Source organism: Chanos chanos, chromosome 1, assembly GCF_902362185.1.
Source record: "Chanos chanos chromosome 1, fChaCha1.1, whole genome shotgun sequence".
NCBI lineage: Eukaryota > Metazoa > Chordata > Actinopteri > Gonorynchiformes > Chanidae > Chanos > Chanos chanos.
In genome coordinates, this window is record NC_044495.1 from 59,192,044 (window position 1) to 59,213,879 (window position 21,836).

At 41.5% G+C, this 21,836-nt stretch overlaps 1 protein-coding gene across 1 annotated transcript; it reads right to left on the reverse strand.

Moving 5' to 3' along the window:
* Nucleotides 1-13,744: 13,744 nt before the first annotated feature.
* On the reverse strand, nt 13,745-21,530 carry mrpl1 (mitochondrial ribosomal protein L1). Its single transcript, XM_030779205.1, has 9 exons — nt 21,491-21,530; nt 20,587-20,698; nt 19,550-19,829; nt 18,570-18,653; nt 17,367-17,438; nt 16,391-16,502; nt 16,175-16,275; nt 15,586-15,667; nt 13,745-13,928 (listed from the first exon to the last, which is right to left on the reverse strand). The coding sequence occupies exons 1-9, from the start codon at nt 21,519-21,521 to the stop codon at nt 13,825-13,827; spliced, it is 978 nt and encodes a 325-aa protein (XP_030635065.1). The 5' UTR covers nt 21,522-21,530; the 3' UTR covers nt 13,745-13,824.
* Nucleotides 21,531-21,836: the final 306 nt, after the last annotated feature.

The following is a 21,836-nucleotide window of genomic DNA, read 5'->3' on the forward strand; positions in this document are numbered from 1 at the left end:
CAGGGAACACGGTGTCAAATCATGTACCCCTGACAGCGAGGAATTATTTTCCCTCATAAAAGTTCCTTGCTTGCCTGTTTGAGCAGAGTGATAATTTTCACACACACACACACACACACACACACATACACTCATGTCTGTAAAATGACCCAACCCGCCTCCGCGTCTTAATGACAGATCGAGCTTCGCTTTGTAGAGGCAGACCTCTCTCCCCTCTTCTCTTTCTACCCTTTTTTTCCCTTTTTTTTTTTTTTTTTTTTTTTACAGCCGTTCCCGGGTAAATTACAAGTTTGCCATTTTAAAAGATCCACAACAAGTGAGGCTCAGGCCAGATGTTACTCTGCTCTGGCTAAAATGCAGGTCTGTACACCTGCAGCAAACCGGAATACGGGATGACTAATTGTAGCATTCCTTTGATGCCAGAGGGTGGATGACAGAGAAGACAAAAAAAAGAGAGAAAGATAAAAGAGAAAGAGAGAGAAAGGAGAACAAGAAAGAGAGGGAAGAAAGAAAGAGAGAGAGAGAGAGAGAGTGAGAGAGAGAGAACACGGCTGACTCTCTCTAGTAAAAGAGGCCCGAGAGAATATCCACCCGAGCAAGATGTGTTAGACGGGCCCCTGTCAGTCTTCCTGCAGTGACCGTGTGAAGGTACAAATCAGCGTCTCTGGGCTCTGCAGCGGAGGAGGCTGACTGTTACCCTGCCCGGACCTGACACTCAAACGCAGAACAAGCGAGACATTCCTTTCAACAAAAGGCCATCGGGGGAACTATTGTGTATTCTGAATGAAAGAGGTGAAAAGAAAAGGAGAGAGCAGAGGCGCTGCCGCAGTGGTGCCCTCTCTCAACGAAATATCAGGTTACAACAGTAGGAAGCCACTCAGGGTGACTCCGTTTGACGCTTTCATCTCTCTCTCTCGCTCGCTCTCTCTCTCTCTCTTTTATTCTATTTATGGAGAAACGATTCTATACATAAGACTTGTCAAACTTCCGCAGGGCCTCTCTTCGGATTCTTGTTCCACAAGGTTGTGCTGCTGCGTGTGTCCATGTGTCCACACCCTTAAACTGAGAACAAACTAAAGAATCCTATATTTAGTGCATTAAGTGCTAGAAACATGAGATGTAGTTGTCTTAAAAATGTTAGGGAATACAACTGATTAAACTCACCTAAGACAAACTTACATATAAAACCAATGTACATATAAAACCAAGCTATAATGTGACATATAGGTACATTAACTGAAGTGTTGGGTTTTTTTTGCTGTCTCATTATGTCTCGGAAAAAAAAAAAAATCCCTCACCAAAATATTCTCTGATAGGCCGATTAACCTCACATGTTGATGAGCAGTCTTTTTGATCCACCTCGCTGACTCTCCACCTTTCAAAACATCTCATTAGGAGTGCCTAATTACCCTCCCCTGAGAACGCGCCCCCCCCCAACCTCACAGTCCCATCCACCCACCCACCCTTTGGGTGTTAAGCAGCCCTTGCCGAGGGGACGCTGACTGAGGGGGCAGCGGAGTGACTCCGGGATTTGGCTCTTGAACTGCACTTGCTCAGGAGGCGTAGTCAGACAAGGGAAGATTAATGAAGGTTCTGTCCGTGGCTCCACAGGGCAGGAGCAGGGTGGTGGGGGGGGTGGTTGGGGAGCGGGGGGTCGGGGGGGTGGGGGGTGACTTAAGAGGGCTGCTTGCCTGAAATGAAAGTCTGCTTTGCTGACTGTGTACACTGTACTGCACAGGAGGTGGGAGCCGTGCTATTTCCAGTGGACAAGATAAAGAATGCCCCGTGTCCAAAGGCACGGGAAGTATGGGCCCAGGGGCAGATGTAATTGCCTGCTATTATTACAGACTTATTTGTGGACTCTTCACGCTATTGAGAGGTGCTTTAAACGCGACCCCGGCTTTTCTCTTCTTCTCTGCAATAAAAAATTCTTTTCTGTCTTTCGCGTGTACGCTCTGAAAGTTTTGCAGAAGCGGCGGTTCGCCCGAGGACGCGTTTAGCTTTCCCTCTGTGTTTTCAAAGACAGTTTGGGATTATAATTGTCGGACTACAGTGGCTTGTTACCGCCTAAAGCCGATATATTTCTAGGGAGCTCTGAGCAAGTTATTGGAGGATGTGAAAGCATTTTTCTGGTGGGGGGGGGTATATTACAGAACAACTAAGAGAAAAAATTCCCTGTTTCTGGTCAAGGTCTGCATTCCTCATAACAAACAGGGTCTTTGGTGTTGGGGTGACCAACCCCTTTGCCCCTCTAACTGTGTCCCACCCCCCACCCCGGCCACTTCTGTTCCCCTTAAATCTCTTCCATTCTTATACCCAAACAGACGCCCTATGGCTCTTGAGCAAAAGTTGGGGGGCAGGGTCCACTGCAACAACAACATCAGAGTCGTCTGAATGGGCAGACTGAGGGATCTGGGGTGAGGGTGTCAATTAACTGTTTCTTCTTCCACTTCGTATTTGAAGAGAGTGAACTGCTTTAAAGGGAATATTCTGTATCAACTTAAAATGTCCCCACTTTGACTTGCTCCCACTCTCTGACACACTCTTTGTCAAAATCACACATTTGCCTTGAGGACGTTTCTTAGTATTCTCTTTCAGTTCTCAGTGTGCTGGATTCAGACGATATTGGTCCTACTATTTGTGTCATCAGAAAAAGAGAATGAAGCTTCACTTGCATCGTTTTTAGATGTGGATTTTCACACAGAAACTTGTAGCAAACCCAGTGCTGAAGCGCTAAATTTAAGAAATAAAAAGATTCCTATTTATGTTGACCCTAACGCAGTCAACGGAAGAAACAAACAAGTAAATATTGACGAAGGACCACCTGAAAGGCTTGGGACAACATCACAGGTTGGTGCGACTCTAAATCTCCTAAAGAATCCAAACATTTGTTTTAGTTGCCTGCTCACTGTATCCTCTATGTAGCCTACCACAAAATGTAAAAAAAAAAAGAAATTTAAAAAAAAAGAAATAAAAAAAATCAAAAGCCCACCCGTGCTGATTGGAATCAAATGAAACACCGTTTGACGTGTTCCGTTAGGCGCTCGCGTTCACAGAAGGTAAGAAAATGCCCCAACTCGATTCCCTGATTTAACCGCATTAACCACAATACTCACCATCTCTCGTGCATCTGTTTAGCAACCATGAAAGCTTTTCAGAGCCCTCAGGCCCTGGAGTCAGACGTGTCATAAAATGAGTTGAAACACGACCAAAGGGTAATGAGTCCATGCAGAGGGTATGGGTCTGTGCCTATTTCTCTCCTCTTTTCGATTTCAATCTGTTCAAGAGCTTCACAGTGCACAGAGTGCAAGTCTGTTCTCATTCCATTTCTGTGCTATACTGTAAATTTAAAATAACTACATAAATAAGTAAATAAATAACTGTCAGAGTCTTACTATTTGGTGGAATTTCAAATGTTTCAAATGTTGGACCATGATGAAACAACATCCAAAATTTGATACATTCTTCTGTTTTTTTTTTGCTTGTTTTTTTTTTCAGTAAGTGGATTTAAGTTTTATGACTTGAATTAGATCTACTGTTTTAAGAGTTACAACACGCAGCGAAAGAACAGAGTGGGGAAATGCCAGGTTCTACAGACTGAGATTAGCACTGATCATAGTTGTCCTTAATTTTATTGCTGAGAACTTGCCAGAGGCCATAGCTCCATTTGGCTGAGTAGAATAAGAGTTAATTTCTTTTCCCTGAAGGTGAGTGACTTTGTATATCCTTTGTTATCTGTTGGGCGGGAAGCCAGGGCTTGTATGCTCGATGTGGAAAGATCTCTTTGTTACCGGGGAAACATGCGTGAACCGAGGACAGGCGTCTTGTGAGGCAAGCCACACTTGGAAGGCTTTGTTTTTGTGACTGAACATGGGGAATCACAAGAAGGAACTATAACTTAGAAAGGAAGGGGCGGCGCTGGGGGGGGGGGGGTATCAAAGACAAGTCCGGTCTGGCTTTCTTTTGCCCACGGCAACCATCCATTTACAGCTTTGTCATATTACCTCAACCGTCACCATGGCATTCACGGAATGAGTTGTGTTCTCAACTACAATAGCAACACACTGGAAAAAGTCCATTTTGTCATATCGCAACAATGACATGACTTAATTTGTAACTCAGCCTAAAGTGCCTCTCCTGGGACTCTAGAGAGAACAGTGTTGTTCTTTGATGCCAAAGGTTTAAGCCTGTCACTCCTCATACAAGTGAAGTTTTCACAGCCAACAATAACACTTGTAACTGACCAGTGAAGTTGGACAAGACGTTAAACCTGGCTGTATCTCTTGATTTCGGATTCTTCCTTGAGTTCGAAGTCCCAAAACCAAAGTAATGTATCGATCGCTGACTACTTTGAGTCAACATAACCAGAGGCGAAAGGAACTCCATGTCTGAACTTGATTCTCTCGGACTGACAGAACGAAGGCTGTTGACGGTTGCTGAGCTTTAGGAGACAGGCCATGCTTTTCAACTCCTTTTTTCCAGAAACTTCCTTCCTGAGCTCCTCAAGGGCATGACACTGGATGGTACTGAGCTGTCCACAGCAGCTGCAGGAAGTCGAATATTTGATCCGCCGAAAATGCCACAAAGGTCTGGGAACCCGAAACTTTCTCAAAACATTTATTGATTTACAACCAGAAACACAAACACACACACACACATACACATGCATATACACCATACACACACTGGACTTGATTTCAGAGAAAGGGCAACTAGACCCTTCTTTTTACAGGATCAGGGCCGTTTCTAATGTGTGCAGAGAACAGGTTCATCAAAGGTACACAAACAGACCATCTTCTAAATAAATCAGGACACTAGTATTTCAGATTTGTATAATAACTACTGCATGTGGTATTCATTGGATTTTGTTATACATACATTCTCCAAGCATCAGATGGCTTCTCATCAGGTGGTTTACTAAAGTTGTTTGTCTCTTATCCAAAACCTAGCAACTCTGATTTTATTTTTTGACAATATAAATTTCTAGTGCCATAGCCTGAACAGAGAATTTGTGAATTATCTGGTGCTTGAAGATCCACAAGGAATGAAGCAGTAAACTCCATTGCAGGTGAAAACCAGTGAACTTGTTATGCTAGCCGTTCCAGAAGTGATAAACTGTCTCCTGACAATCTTGCCAAGCAGAATAAAAATGCATATTCATTTTTTCCCTTGACACTCTTATTCAAACCAGCTTACAATTTTTTTTTCTCACAGTGTCAAAGGTCTGAAACATCTAGGGCGACCCCTGGGGTTAACTGCTTTGTTCAAGGACCCGATGGAACACAGCACCAAGACTTAGAGATTTAAAGCCACAATCGTTTGGATACTAGACTGAGTCCCTAACCACAAACCCACTCCCATTCTCAAATGATCAATACCAAGAGATCGCACTCTTGGGGTTACTTCGAGACGACAAGAAGCATGTCGTTACAGATAAATGGGAGAAGCAGAGGCATTGTACGTTTTCTGGTACTTTTATGTCAAACTCAGAGGCTGAAATCACTTGTTCTGAAGCTTTCAACCCCTCTAAAAGGACAAGAAAGGGCTGATGTTTTCATTGACAGCCACCAAAGCCAACCAGACCTTGCAGACAACGCCAAATGATGATGTTTGGTCTAAGATGTTCAAAGGTTACGAGAAAAAGAAAGAAGAAGAGCAAACTTAAGACTCTGAAACATGTCCACAGCATCAGACTAGATGCAAACATACTTTTAACAGGAGGCAGAAAGCTGAACACTGGGAATGGACTCACAGACAAAGGGGAGAGGATCTCTTGGCAAACAGTCCAGACGTGAAACTGTCAAGCCACCGCTGCCTTGTCTGGAGAAGGAAAGGGGGGGGGGGGCAGGCTGGTTTGTTTGTTTGCCCATTAACCAAACTGGGTGTTTGCCAAAGACTTGCATCTCCCCCTTCTCCCGTTTTTGTATTTAACTAAATGGGACCTGCAGGGCTGGTTGAAGCCATCTGTTAAATTCTCCACTGATTGCAGATTGAATTCGGTTTTTTTTTTATGCGTCCACAGACGTTTGAAGGGCGTAGCACCTGATGAGGTTGATCCAATTACTCCCAGACAGGATTCCTAAAATGTGGTCCTAGAGGTTTGGTGCCTTGCAGGTTTTCGCCCTCACCTCATAATTAGAGATTTTTTTTTTTAACCTGGGAAACAGGTTTGTCCTACTCCTAAACCAATTAGACAACACAATGTTAGGGTTGATACTAACACCAGCAAGTCTCTGGACCTTTAGGACCAGATTTGAGGAACCCTGACCTCTGCATCCTACTTACATTCACATGTCAAGGGCTGAACATTTGTTACAAATGATCGCAAAGACTTCATACACACGATCTCCCTGTACTCTTTATGCCACAGATGAGTACAGGCGCGACAGAGAAGATGAACTTCCACAGTGTTAAATAACCAAAATTATAAATAATAAAAAAATATATACATATATTATTCATACAGAGAAAACAAACTGCAGAAACCAACCACATTACAGCCAATGGACTCTGTCCAGTCACTTGCAGTGAACCTTCCTCTCAGGCTTTGGATGTGCTAAGTGTCTAATACGAAGGACTTCAGCACTGCCGGGGTTAATCAAACATTCCTGTGTGCTCTCTACCACAGAGGAAGTGGGACTGTTGTTATTATTGCCTGGGTTAATAAGTGGGAAAGTCTCTCAAGCGCTCACTAGACCAGCATGAGGTCAGCACCTCCAGGGTCAATAAGTTACTACCAGCTCAGCTGGATTACCCAGCTAAGTACGCAAAGTGTCGTACAAGTCAGGAATCTCTGTAGAACTCTGCTGTCGTGTGTTAATATGGAATGGCTCAAACAGTTAGCCTGCGATAACACCCAGATGTAACCTGTATGTGAATCACAGATGTTCAGAGCACTGAGATGAGCGGTTGCCAACATGAGACAACTAAGCAATGACTAAAGATTTGCGGGAACAAAAAACGTATTCTCACAATACCCACGGTAAACATTTGCTTTGCTACTTTCTCAAGGTCTCATCTTCCTGGCACTCACATGAAGTCTCAGGTGCAGATTTGCAAGAGGTGAGACAAAAAGTGAGAAGTGAGGGAAAAAAAATGTTGGCTAACTTCTCAAAAGTCTACTCAAGGCTTTTATTCGGGGTAGTAAAAATAACCCAACCTGCTCAGCTGAAACCTTATTGTGATGGTGAGAATGTAAGTCAAGGGTCAGGGTCCATCTCTTACTTAGGTTGGAAAGTGAAATAAAGGGCAATCAAATGATGTCATAAAAGAAAGCTAACGAAATGTTCCGTTTCACTGGAAACAATGTAAACTTCAGCCCTTAGATCAAAGGTTACTGTCTGAAGGATCTTAGATTGTTCTCTCAATACAAATTATTATGCACACTGAAGGAGAGTAATGGGGATTTATTTGGATGATCATGAGAGCAGCTCAGCGTGTATGTCAGTCGCTGGTGACCCTGCTAGCATTAATAGCATGGCTTTTCCTGTAATCCTGCCCAGCTCTGAAAATAGAGTTTCCTCTAATAAACATATTTCAATCACTGCCAGTGAAAAGCTATTAGTGCATTGTATTACGTTTCACAATATAAACCCAATGGCTGCCATACAGATCATATTTAGACAGAATATATATTCCACAAGCTCTCTTTTTGTAAACCTCTGTAAACCTCATTATGGCTCACACCTGCATGAATAAAATATACTATTCTCGACACCTTCTCATTGTATCAAAATGACCGTTTCTGTTCATAAAAGACACAGAGTGTATTAACTTTTCAGTTTAATTTGAACTGCAACTTCATTTCAGTTCAGTTTAAGTTTCACTTTATTGATTCCTGTGGGGAAAGCTGTCCTCCACATTTCATGCATCTTAACGAACTACTTGGGAGCTGCTAAGAAGCAGTGGGCAGCAATACCGCAACGCCTAAGGGACCAACTCCAGCTCTTAGCTTTGATTGTAAGGTGCTCGATTGCGTATAAATGTAACTTTTGGTTAGAAAGTAGTACAGACTGGTGGTGGTGGTGGCTGCGTGGGGGCAATTTTGACCTTTTTGGAACCTGGCTAAATATCATGTATTAGCATAAGGCTTCCAACAAAAAAACAGAACCAAAAAAAAAAAACAACAACAACAAAAAAAAACCTTATCTGAAGCACTTCACAGACCACCTTTTAGATATTTCTATTCTTGAGTTGGCCTACATTTCAATGGCCTGAGGATGGACCATTTGCAATGCCAGGAATTCATGCCCCGAAGCACTAGTGATATATTTGGATGCTGCGTTCTGTATTTGCAGTGCGCCCTGTGAAATGAGAGGCGTGAAGACTACTTCTCTGAGTTACTTTAGGTAGAGCTGCAGATTCCCTTTGAGTTTGGGTCTCTCTCTCTCTACTGTACCACCACCAAGAGTCTGTAAGACTATCGATTCAACACGACAAGGGATCCCAAAACAGTTTCGAGTTGTTGTCTGATTCTGTTAAATTCATGGTCTTTGGAAGCCTTTTTTCTGTTTGATTGTCACCTAATAATTCAGTTCCTGTGGCATTCATATTTCATACACATTCTTTGGAACAGCTGAAGGTGAATAAGCAGCTCTGTCATAAATTATTTTTTTAGATACTTGGCACCATGTGAAAAATAAATCTAAGCCGGGCCCATCGTTACAGGACTGATTCCAGACAACTGTCTCCTTTCATTGGGGGAAACTGAACCTGAGAAGAGGATTTTTTTTTTATTTTATTGTTGAAGAAATCACACCACAATCAGATGGAACACCTGCCTGTTTTTGCTTATACATCAGAAGCAGGAGGAGAGAGAAAGAGAGAGAGAGAGAGAGAGAGAGAGAGAGAGAGAGAGAAAACATAAGCCGATAGGAAGCAAGCTCAAACAATCTACCAGAGAATTCAGAGTGGGAAATCTCCGGTTAATCTACTTTGAGACGCAAATATTCCCACACAAACACCTTCATACATTCCAAATCTTTATGCACACCCTCTCAAAACCGAACAGAAAGACTGACTGTAAATTTTTAGGTTCAAAGACACGCACAAAAAAGAAGCCTTTACATTATTACATTAGGTTTACATTATTTCCGCAGTCCCTCCCACCCCTTCCCCCTCTCCTTCTACTGATGGTCTATTGTAGCTCCCAGTCAAGGTATTTGGGTACACTTTGCTTTTGAACTCCCGGGGGCTGCTTTTCTGATGGTGTAAGAACAAGTCAGTACCTGTCTACGTAGTCACCCATCCCCTCTCCCTATTCTCAACACAAAGCTTCCCCGTTCTTAAAGAAAAGCCATGTTATAAGGCATTATAACTACACATGGCTCCCATTCCAAAAGAACAGTTACAGGAGCAGTTACAGGAGATGGAAAGAAGTACTGTGTGTTTAAAATGGCTCTAATTACTGTCATTATGAAGTAGCTGAGTGGGGTATTTCTCATTACCCTCCATTAAAGCCAAGTATAAGGCTCATGCGCTCTGCAATTCTCTGTCTAGAAACCATGTCACACAACCTTTTAAAAACAAAGCCAGTTGTTTCACGTGAAAAAGGCTTTTAAACCCAATAACTGCTCTCTCTCTCTCTAATGGTACCTCTTTCCAACAGAAACCATTCCCACCAGAACATTCATGCCTGCGCTCACCTGGACTTTCAGCGTTCCCACAAAACAAACTTGAACAAACTTGAGTAGTATGACAAAGAGCTACGATTATAGGTTCTGCGCGACAATCTGAAAGTTTTCTGCCTTGTCCCGTTAAAATTATACTAGAAGGAAAGGTGAGAAGATGCATAAAAGAGAAATTACTGGGTACAAAACAAGAGCTAACATGTTCAAAAGTTATATATACTGGCCATGACTAGGCAAAAAAAAAAAACAAAAACAGTGTATGCTAGTCTGTGCTAATGCATTGAACTGATTCCATGGTTTACAAGGATTTACTAGGGCAATACAACCAGCATTCAGAATTATCCAAAATACACTGCTTCAAGGCTTCAATACAAACATCATAAGACCATCAATCATGTTTTACCTCAAGCTATAGAACCCATGTAGTTCTTCCGTAAATTGTATTGGCATTCACACAGTCAGCAAATGTGCATTATTCATAAAGCACTTTGACTCCTATGCATCTCCACTAATAGTGAGGTCTTCTGTGATGACATTTTGATTCTGATTAGATTATTTATGGATGAAAAATAATGTGCATAAGCAAATGGGGTTAAAAATGCAACTCGTGCAACTCTAAACCAAAACAAGGATGTATCAGGTAAATAAGGCCAGAATGAAAGCAAACCAATACTTACCGCGAACAGGGATCCTTGATAGACACATGCTCCTGGAGAGGGAACAAGAGGGGTGGGGGGGGGGGGGGGGGGGGGGGGGGTCGAAATGGGACAGAATCGATACATCAGACTTTGGAGAACAGGACAGATGAGGAAGGTCATTACATCTATCTCAAAGAATGGGCCATGTCTCGAGCACCCTCATTCGTGATCTGGACGAACAACTTGAGGCAAATGTCGTATAAAGGCTGGTTTGTGGAGTGGTTGTTTTTCTGAACATTGTCAACTATTTCATGGTATCTGTGTTAGACAGGTTTTGTGTAAGCACTGCGGCTACGTTTGAGAATAGCCTACGCACGTTCCCGTTTCTCCTTCATTAAAAACCATGAAGTACGTCTTTACAGCTCCGAGAAGTGAATACACCACAGTAGTTGTGATGACGATTAGCCTATATCTTCCCCATTGAAATATAAAGGGTTAGTGGAGTATTTGATTGAGGCTATCAGCGCTATCAGCGCCTGTTTGAAATGCACGGCAAGGAAATTGTCACCTAGAGTCATTTATTATTAGCCATTGCGAATTCATTCAAATCTGTCAGTACCAAAAACATGCATCGCCGAAATGGGTTAATATAAACCAACTGGGTGATTCGAACTTTCCGAGTTCGGTTTGGACTGCCTGATCTGTACAGAGAGCGCAGTGATGCGTTGTTTATACACAGATTATGAGCACGGCATGCAAATTGCAAGTTACAGTACGCCTTGCAAATTGCTTGAAAGTAGAGACTTCGTGTGAATTAGTGCAAATAGAGGGGTTCAAAAATGTGAGCAAATTCAGAAGTTGTTCCTTCTTTGCGTTTAACCTTTATTTTATCCTTTGCACATTCTTCAATCCCTCGTTGCGCCAGAGATTACAAAGCAATATTGAACTACTGGGCCGGCGCTGCGTGAGACCAAAAGTTTTGACCTTTTAAGACATTTATAAATCGCTGCCCCCCAATCGCTGCCCCCCACGTTCATAGAGGGATGGGAAAATAATTCATTCAGTAACAACAACAAAAAAAAGTTCGATAACGTGTTTAATTTAGAAAGCACTTGGATTCTGGCACTAACAAACGCGCTGTTCGACTTGTTAGTGTAGTTAGAATGTAAAGAAACTCTTCTGACTGATGTCCTTTGTGCTGTACCACATGCAGGGACGATAGTGAGTTGGACGCACACTGCTGTTGCCTACAGGGCGAGTGAAACTGCGACTGTGAGCTCCGGGACCGCGGATCCAGTCCGAAACAGAACTGGTTCTGACGCATGGTAAGATTACCCAACAATACTCGACAAAACGATCAAGACATTAATAAACAGAAAAAAAAAATACAGACGCCCAAATTATCGCATATGCCCAGCCTATTGCTACTCAATTTAACCGCTTCACAGAGGAATCTGCGAGTAATTTTCGTAGTAATTTGGATTTTCCAGTCACTCTTAGTATCTAAGTTTTTTTTTTCTGTGTGCACTTGATTTGCATGTCTTTCCTGTCATTCATTCCTGGGAGGATTATTGCAAAGTTGTTTAAAATAAACACCCACCTTCTCCTTGCGCGATGATGCCAAGTCCAATTAGAACGACAGTGAGGATCCACACATGACCCATAATCACTTTATGAAATACTGCCGATTAGGCTATATCCAACTGGGGAGAAAAAAATCTTAATCTCTCTCTAGTTCGCATTTGAACTGGATCTCCCGCGAAGCATCGTCGCTATCAGAATGACTCTTCTATCTGTTCTTGGCTCTCCAAACTACACTGATTTTACTCTCCGAGATGATTATTATTAAGAATTCAGAGATAGTTTTCGTAAAGTCAAAAGTAATCGTAACAGGTATACCGGCTTCTCTTGCAAGCATCCAGTCAGAACAACGATGCGGCGCAGAATGCAGTCCAACTTAATTATTAACCAAAACTTCCCAGCCGAGCGCTTTTCCCACCACAAAATCCGCGTGTTTATGTGTTGAGTGTCGTCGTTGGAGAAAATGACCAGTTTGGTGATAATTATAGTTAAAACACCGCTGACTTTACCATGCTCGCTTTATGCGAGAGTGCAGACACGGCTTTAAAGTGAATTACTACAGCTATTCAAGCCGCTCACCACCTCCTCTGAAAGGACGCCCCCCCTTGTCATACCACGGTGGGAATAAACCTCATACCCTGCAAAGTTAGGGTAGAACCAATAACATTTCCAGGTTTCTCATGTGAGACGGTCTTACGTCGTAGGCTATGCGTCGTACAACTGGAACAATTTTAGCGAGTTAAATCCATGTCTTTCTCTCGCTGTTTAACTAAAACACATTTTTTTCCGCCGCGAGAACGGGAACACAATGCTTCGTTAAACCATGTTGTCGATTATCGGACAGTATTGCTTTTGAAAGATGTTTTAGGTGCACATAAATTAAAGGTTTTAATTGTCCTAGGTGAAACAGAATGGGATCCCTTTGCATTCGGATTCCTTAGTGTCACGTGAGCGCAACATGATCTTCAGCACTCGTAGTGCTTTTCTCCCACAGAAAGATAGTCTCAGAGGACTTTTTTTTCAGTTTTCAAAAACAATGTTTTTAAAAACCTTCAACACCATTTAAAGAACTCTGAGATCAGCCGAAGAGCTGATTAAATCTTAGGCATGTGTAAGTACCTTTAGCCACAGAGAAAGCTTTATCTTTTTGCAAAATACATATTTGATTTATTCAACAGGCCTTTTATCAAAATGACAGACGCTAAACCAGGTCTACAGGGTTCCACTGCAGTGTGGGAAAACGGAGCAAAAAATGGGGACAGAAGCCCAGGAGGAAGTAGAACAGGTGTCCTCAGTAGACTCGGGACAGATGACAGTAGTAGCACATCCCTCACGTGCCCAAAGGACCTGACGAACATAGTGGCTACATCGACACCTTCTTAGATATGGTGCACTGTTAAGTAATATTTATAATAAAGTAAACACTAGTTAAAGATTGATCCAGTGTATGACAAAGAAGCTGAACTTATCAGAGGTGTGATAAACCGTCTTGTCCTCGCCTAAGTTAATGACACTACGCCATCTGATCAGACTACACTGATAACAGTGGTCTGCTTAAACTGTTGCCATATTACTGCATGTGGTATACTGCAAGTGATACTTGCATAAGGGTATGATGCGTTGATGTTGCCTTTTGCAACTCTTTGATAGTTATACTACCAGCATTTTAGGATCATGAAAGTACTACTGCCATCTAGTGTTCCATTTGAGAAGAGCAAGTTCCGAACACGACATTAAACATAATCGGGTCATTGATATCATGGTGATTTAACAACATTAAAAATATCTTCGTCTATTCGATCATATTATGTGATTATCACTTTTAGTTGCAAAGTTTCAAACACGTTGGAAACCGCAGTTAAATACTCATTTTCACCATAGAACCACACAGAGGAATTCAACATATGAATATGTTTATTACAGCTGTTAAGGATATTATACAATCATGGTAAATAATACAAACAGAAAAAATATTTTCAGGCCTCGCTGTCCACTGTCGTCCCTGGTAGGAACTGCTCAAATTTGATTTTCAAACCTTCGCTGGTTTGACTACTGGCAATCACTCTCTCAATCATAGGCCCTAAAATTAGAGACACACAAATGTTAGAAAGACTTTTTTTTAAAAGACTATGGTGACACTCAAACAAAATTCATAGGGTCTGGAATTTTATTTGCTCCATGCAAACAAACACATTACGAAACCTGATTCTAGAATCAGTAAATTGTTATTTTAGAATTCCAACAGTTACAGTAGGAATTCTATGACGATTTCAGAAGTCGCTGTTCAAAAGCAAAGAGAACTATGTTTATGCTCTGAACAGACGCTGCTTCAGACAAAGTTTTATAAATGTGTGTATGTATGTATGTATTTATTTATTCATTTGCTTCACAACGTGGGTTCTTTTATGTTTTTGAGAGAATCAGCACCCCCCCCCCCCCCCCCAACTTGTTACTGACACTTACTTTTGTACCAGTTATATACCCCTGTTGCCTTCCCTCACATTATCCAAACATCCTCAGAAATTTCCAGACGACGGAACTAATGAACGTGATTGCAGCGAATCAAGCTACACGTATAAAAAAAAAATCTTTCGACGCCCTACTTGTATTTCTTGGCAAGGAATCAAAGAGACTTCGCATAAAGCGGAGAAATTCCCCTTTGGGACAGAGGGTACATTCGGATCAGGAATCCTACACAGCGGGAAAATTAGAGAGAGGGGAGGGGAAGGCATTGAGCGGCTTCACACATCTGTTCGGAGATGAAAGGCTGAAACACGCCGTGTCTTAGCTTCCCACCGATTTCGTCGGAGCGATGGAAAACGCGCCGGTTCCCCGGCCTGTCATTCTCAAAACCTACATTAAACAAATCTATTTCAAGACTCTCTTAGTCCGTTTTATGTGCCACTAAATGTGGGATTACATTTAACATCGGAAAATAAAAAACCCTGTGTATTTTAAATTAGTTTTCATGGCATGTGAAACGAATTTATAGTTCCTTTCAAGTGTAGTTCCTCTTACTAAATGGAATCTAAGAAATCAAAAGTCTCACTGTCTTTTCATGTATATATGATCTCTTTTGTTATAAATTAGAGCTAACAGCAGACCAAAGATGTTGCTTTTGAAATTATGAAAACTGTCACCTGAAATAATGTTTGGTACAAATACAGAAACAGTGACTACACGGCCTAAAGGTTAGAGAGTCTGGCTTGTGACCAAAGGGTTGCCAGTTTGATTCTCAGGACCGACATCCACGGCTGTGTGGCCTTGGGCAAGGCACTTAACCCCAAGGCCCCCTGGGCGCAAGGAATGCTGCCCACTGGATGGGTTAAATGCACTGCTCACTGTTCACAGTGTGTGTGATCACAGAGATTCACCTGTTTACATTAAGATATGACTAAGCATAACAGCCCTTACTTTAAGCACAAGGGGAATGGAAAAAATAAAAAAAAACAACAAAAGTTGAAAGAGTTTAGTATTTACGCAAATCGTTAAAAATACTGCATGACTTCCAGACATACCAAACAGAAAGTAGTCTCCTCTTTTAATTAGCGAAGAGACAACTATATTCACAGATCTCAAGTTACTTCAAAATAACCCATAAAGACTACGATTTTTTTTTTTTTTTTTCATATTTGGGGAGTAAATGCAAATTTTGTCCCACTTTCGCTGTTTTTGTTTGAACCGCCCTCACACAGGTTCTCTCGTTGAGCCTGTCCTGGTGTCACGTCGGTACGTACCGAGGTTGGCAGGCTTGTGGGAAGTCACGTCTCGTACGATCGTCTGAATGTTGGAGAGGATGTGTTCTTTGGGCATGTCCAGCTGTGGGAGGGAGAATGTGTCACTCAGTCACTGATTTCAGAGCAAAAAACCCCCCCCCCCGAGAGCAAAGCGTCACAGAGCACGCAAACAAATATTTATACCACTGGCGTACAATTCAAAAGCCCTGGCCGAAAAAAAAAAAGAAAAGAAAAGAAATATTTATATATATTTAGGCCTCTGGCGTACAATTCAAAAGCCCTGGCCGAAAAAAAAAAAAAAAAAAGAAAAGAAATATTTATATATATTTAGGCCACTGGCTGACATTCAGAGGGTGGCAGAGAAGTCAGAAAGGTTGTGAAATAAAACAAATAAAAGCGTTTGCTGCTCTTTTATGACGGCGAAGTTACAACTTTGGTCTTCGGTACAGGTCACATGACCTGCTTGGACTGGTCGCTACGCAGTCCTTCACGAGGAGATGTACGTGTGACTTTATCAACGCAGTCAGGGCATCCTTTAAACGCAACATGGTAAACCACGCAGAGAAAGTAACGAAAAAGCCATCCTCACCGTGCCGACCTGGGTGCTGACATACGTGTCTCTCTCGACCAGGTACTCGTGACCCGTCTTAAACAGATCCAGCATTTTGGGGATGTTCACGCCCACAGAGCCTGAAAGAGGCCGCAGCACATTGTTCAAAATAGAAATGAAAAGGATTTCCATATATGGTCACGACACTAGGTGAGGAGAGAGGCGGTGGCTCTGATGCGGGGTGATGTCACTGACCTCTTTTGCTTTTGGGGAATTTTTTCCTCAGTTTGTTCTTTAGTGGTAGCAGCTTTGAGATAATGTCTGGTACAGCCACATAAAAGTCTGCCGCAATTTCATCTTCTAAAATCTGAAAAGATACATATGGATACATGATGGTTTAGTACATATATATATATTTTTTTTTTTTTAAATTCTGAGGAGTCTTTCTTTTTAGCTGATAATGACTCTTCTCAAATGTTTCCAACATTTCTTTTAAGAAAATTTTTCACGCCCTGCGAAGGACTGGCGGCCTGCCAAGGGTGTTTCCCCCAGCTTTCGCCCAATGAGCGCTGGGATAGGCTTCAGTACCCCCGCGACCCTAATTAGGATAAGTGGCTTAGAAAATGAATGAACGAATGAACTAATGAGATTTTTCATCAACAAATGCATATGGGAGGGAAAAAAAGTGTTTTGTTTTTTTTTTAAACAAAGAAGGTTAATTACCCCAGTAGAAACATAAATAATAATAAAAAATAAATCAGAGATTTACTGAAAATATAGTGATCCCGAAACTCATGTATCCAAATAAGAATAATGCAATTATGAACACACTTCACCATGCAGTACAGATCCTTATGATGTTTGATTACTACAGACTTTCTGGAATCTAAACAAGTACATATTTTAACATTCTATTTTAACATACGTTATGCTAACATTTTTTGTTGTTTTTTTTTAAAACATCATAAACACCTGTTTGAGATGCTACATGTTGATGCTAACCTGGTTGGCTGCTGTAACTGACGACTGTCTATGCATAGCGGAAAGGAGGCAGTTGAGAACAGTGCTGTGAGGGAAACCTCCCTCACTTTAAAAGGGTGTTATGGTTGCTGGGCTATCAGTTTGGGCCTTTAGTGTCTGACTTCCTACCCCGAGGGTAGGGGTTCGAATCCCGCACAGGGTGAATCTTTAACTCGCGTTCTTCAACTCTGACGGTGGCGGTGTGTCTTACCTTCTCGACCAGCTCAGGTCCACCGGCAAACGCAGCTCCATTCTCCAGGGCCAGTTTCACTTGGTCGGGGTTCTGCGTTCATGACCGTAACACCGGCATTCAGGGAGACATATAATTAATGGATTCAGAGAGGACACACAAGCCATTGCATCAGCCTTGCTGGACAAAAGTGACATAACATAAAAGACGGAGGTGTGTAGTTTCTGAGGAAATGTGTGGTAGTCTCCCTTCTCTAAGGGAGATGTAACCCATGTTTGGAAAATAGAGTTATGGATATTTGTACACTCTGGATCGGAAGAAAAACAAGCTCAACGTTTGGTTAAAAGAAAAAAAAAGCTTTGAATTAACAGTCTCTAAAGTAAAAAGCCTTGTAGTTTTTGAAACACAGAAATTGTTTCAGATATCCACGCCAGATATGCCAACAACTGATGCTCACGCAACAAGCTACAGTCACAATTATCTGTCACACATATTTGGAAACTGGAAATTAGGTCCAATGGGAGGGGTAGCAATATCGGCGATTTGAGAAAAAAAAACCCCCAAACAAACAAACTAACAAAAAAATAATGAAAATGTCCGAGGATGCGGATTGACTGCGCTCATTATTCAAGGTTTTAATGCATCTCTCGCGCGTTGTCGATCCGGATGAGGAAGCGTGTAACCTGGATGTTGCGAGAGCATGCTGTGATGAGAGAGACTAGCGAAACAGTGAAATTCCCTCGAACACTCTTGAGTTAGCGCTTCGCGGAGAGTTTGATCTCAGAACAGGAAAAAAAAATCCAATAAACACACACACACACACACACTCGGTGCTGACATCACGAATTTTAGATTCACAGAAGCGTTCTGATGGAGTAGCAGTCCGCTAGGCTTCACCACAGAAGAGCTGAGCTTGTTCGACTGCACAAAAACTTCAACTTTGCAACTTTTCCAAAATAACGAGAGTGTTAGGAATCTGTAATAACTTAGTAGGCTAGCGCTCCTGATTATTTAAATGATAATTTATGCTGTTAGGATGACAGTAAATTAGTCTAAGTGACAACACTTAGCAAAAAAAACAACTTATTAAAATGTAAACCGGCGCTCAGACACGCAAATCTCTCTCTTTCTAACTCACTTTTGCTCTCACTCTCTCTCATACAAACACACACACACACACACACACACACACAGAGTCAAACAATCAGAGAAAATTAAACTCACCTCTGTGAAAACTAAAACTTTGTTCATTTCCGTTTTGAAAGGGTAAGGTAAATGAACTGTGCTGACAAACGGATCCACTTTTTTCTGAAAGAAGTCACAGAAAACAAAAAAAAAAAAACAAGACATATTTTAATCTACACTTTGTTACTTTGAGATAATACAGAACTTCACAACATGAAATAATAAAATCATGACAATAAAAATCAGAAGGATAAACTAGGAGAGGACACTCAGACCAACGTAAAAACGCCTGTTTCACTGTATTTTCTTCCCTTTTACAGTGGACAAGCACGTCTCACCTTGTGGTAGATGGACTCTGCGGCTGATCCTTCTTATACATTCTCTGTCTGTTCGACTTATGCCTAATCAAGTATTAAATTGGCTCGCCGTCTTCCAGTTTTTCATTTTAGACCAGAGTGGTCCCACTCCATTACGCGTATTAAGATCGGGTTTGCATAGCTAATAAGCAGACACGCGGGCAAACTTAATATTCTGAAGCAGAGCGCTTTGTGTCACAGCCGATGTTCAAGTCACAATTTGTATAAGAGCGAGACGTCATTAACATGTTCACCGCTGCGAATTCTCAACCTCTTCATTCGGGCTAATTTGTGAAGTAAACAATTCGTCACAGCGCCAGTTACTGATTCAGGAATGCATGGGGTATGAAAAACGTAGATTACATTGCTGCACTGGTTAATTTTTTTAGTAGGATAAAACTAAAAAGGCGGGTGTTTGACCATATCAATATACATAAACACGTGAACATACGCAATAATAACATATAATATTAATAAAATAATGTTAAAGCCATTTTATTAACATAATGTCAATAACATGACTCTCATGGTATTTTACTTGTATCAGAGCCTTGGTAACCATTTTGAGGGTTTTTATACAACGCGTGCGTACATATACAGCTACTATAGTCCATTAATTAAATGCTGAGATATAGAACTAAATAACTGAGGCATTTGATTCACCTTTTTCTCTAGTTTCATGTCCAGACGCAGTTCAATGAAAACGGGCTGATCTGGGGGCGTATAATCCAACTTCTGAAAGTTCTTCAACATATCTATGGCCACGTCGGCTTCATAGACCACCCTCGGGTAAAACCTGACCAGGTACACGTCGTCCACTGGTTCCCAGGCCGTCAGACCGTAAGGTTTATGCCGACCTGTGTCATCGATCACTCTCTTCTCCTTCACCACCTTTTCTTTTGTCTTTTCTTCTTTCTTCTCCTTTCTCTCCTTCCACGACGGCCTGTATGGGGATTGACGTTCAAATTTATTCACTCTGCTCACGTTCGTATCCAAAGCAACGTACCTCAACGACATACATTTAACATATTAGCGTGTTTCCCCTTAAGATCATACCATAAAGCCAAAAATACCGCATTTTTAGTCCGTTGTATCTCTACTATGCGATAACAACACGGCCGAGTCAACATGAAGAGCTGCCATCCAGAGTGTCTACTTGAGTGACTGCTCAGATGCCCTGTCATGTCATGCCCTGTTAGCGTAGTGCTCTCGTGACGTGGGACTGAGACATTAACAGGCTTTATATGTACTGTGAGATAAACACCAGCTTCTTGTGGTTTCTGATGCACTGATAGGATTAAAAAATGTAATGATTTACGAACTACAGTTTCTAGAACATGAATGAATTTGCTCAAATATTTGAACCCGAGTGTGTGTTCAAAACGGCTGAACATAGTATGTGTCACTTTTCATCTTTTATATCGTTCATTATACCGAGGTGACACCCTATTAACGAATGGTCGTGATTTTTGTGCATACAACCCAGCTCCAATACCTTTTTTCGATATATATTCAAAACCTTCTGAAATTGGATATATGAGGAGAACTCCATTGTTACGTCGCACAGATCCAATAAATAATCCGCTCTGTAACTGTAAAGTTCACAGGCAGCAAAAATAATTCAGATGACACAGTCTATTCTTTTGTCAAACAGAGAGCACGTTCCGCGTGCTCCATTTATTTACCCCAGTTTTACTTACTTGGCTGCTGCGGCGTATGCCCTGATAGGGAGAAATGTGGGTGCGGTCCGAGAAGCACAGCACACCGACGGGGTAGCCGGAATAAGGCCATGCCGTCGGCATCCAGCTAACGCTAAGGAACACAAAACACAGCAGGCCTGTGTAAATATTTTTTTTTTCCAATTTCTTTAGCAGAAACATGCCACAATAACGGTCAGTGTCACTCTGTGACCTGTACGATCACTCAGCCTACTGAAAAGACATGTACTTCACTTTACATTCGTTTTCACCGTAACTAGACCAGCGAAACAAATTCGTCCTTTAAATCAGCTATTGATGGGTCGTGTTTCACTGTACATTGTCTTTGTTTTGATTTATTTTCTCTCGTAATGTTTAGTAATGTATGTAAGGTTCCTTGTTTAAATTTTTTTAAGTGCAAATAAAAACAGCGCTGGCAAGGGAAAACAGTTCCTATATTCTAATAGTTGTACTCGCTGTCGTGTTCATGCTTTTGCATATTTTTATTTTGGGTGGGGGAATGACAGCTACTGCAGCACGTCAACTGGCTAATGTTACGGTATTACAACATTACCTACTCACAAACAAGTTAAGCGTTGGAAGCATCACAGAAGGTGTGTCTTTCTACAGTATCGCAGACCGCTACACTGTCACGTAAACGCAATGTCTTACTAACATAATAGATACTGAAATTCTCAACGAGTTAATCAGATTCAGTACAGACTTGACTAGCATACTAGCTACTTACACAGAAATACTATTAATTATACAGCAATAACACACAAAGGTGTGTTAAGTGAATTAATCAGTTATTATTATTATTATCATCATCATCAATTATTGCTGTTATAAGATCAATACATAAAAATAGGGAACATATGAAAATAAGTCAAATTGTCAAACTGACCTCTTAGAACGCACCGCGTGGGGGCTGCCATGTTAACACAGTCCGGTGTTACACTGAAAAAGTTACCCTCAAGATACAGGGAATTTCTGCGTTTACGTTCCAGATGTACTTGGGTAAGAATTGAAACCGCTCAGTCAATAAGGCGTTTAAATGGTACTGTGTAAATCCGTGTTTCCTAAAGCCGTGTCTATTTATTACTATTACAACATGAATGATTTTGAAAGTCGTATTTAAACCTGTCACTCACTGCCTTAATCTATATTTCAAGAACTGGCTGCGTTGTTAAGTCCATTTGAAAGGATTTAATAAACTCTTGAGGTCAATAGCATACTTTCAGGCTGAACTG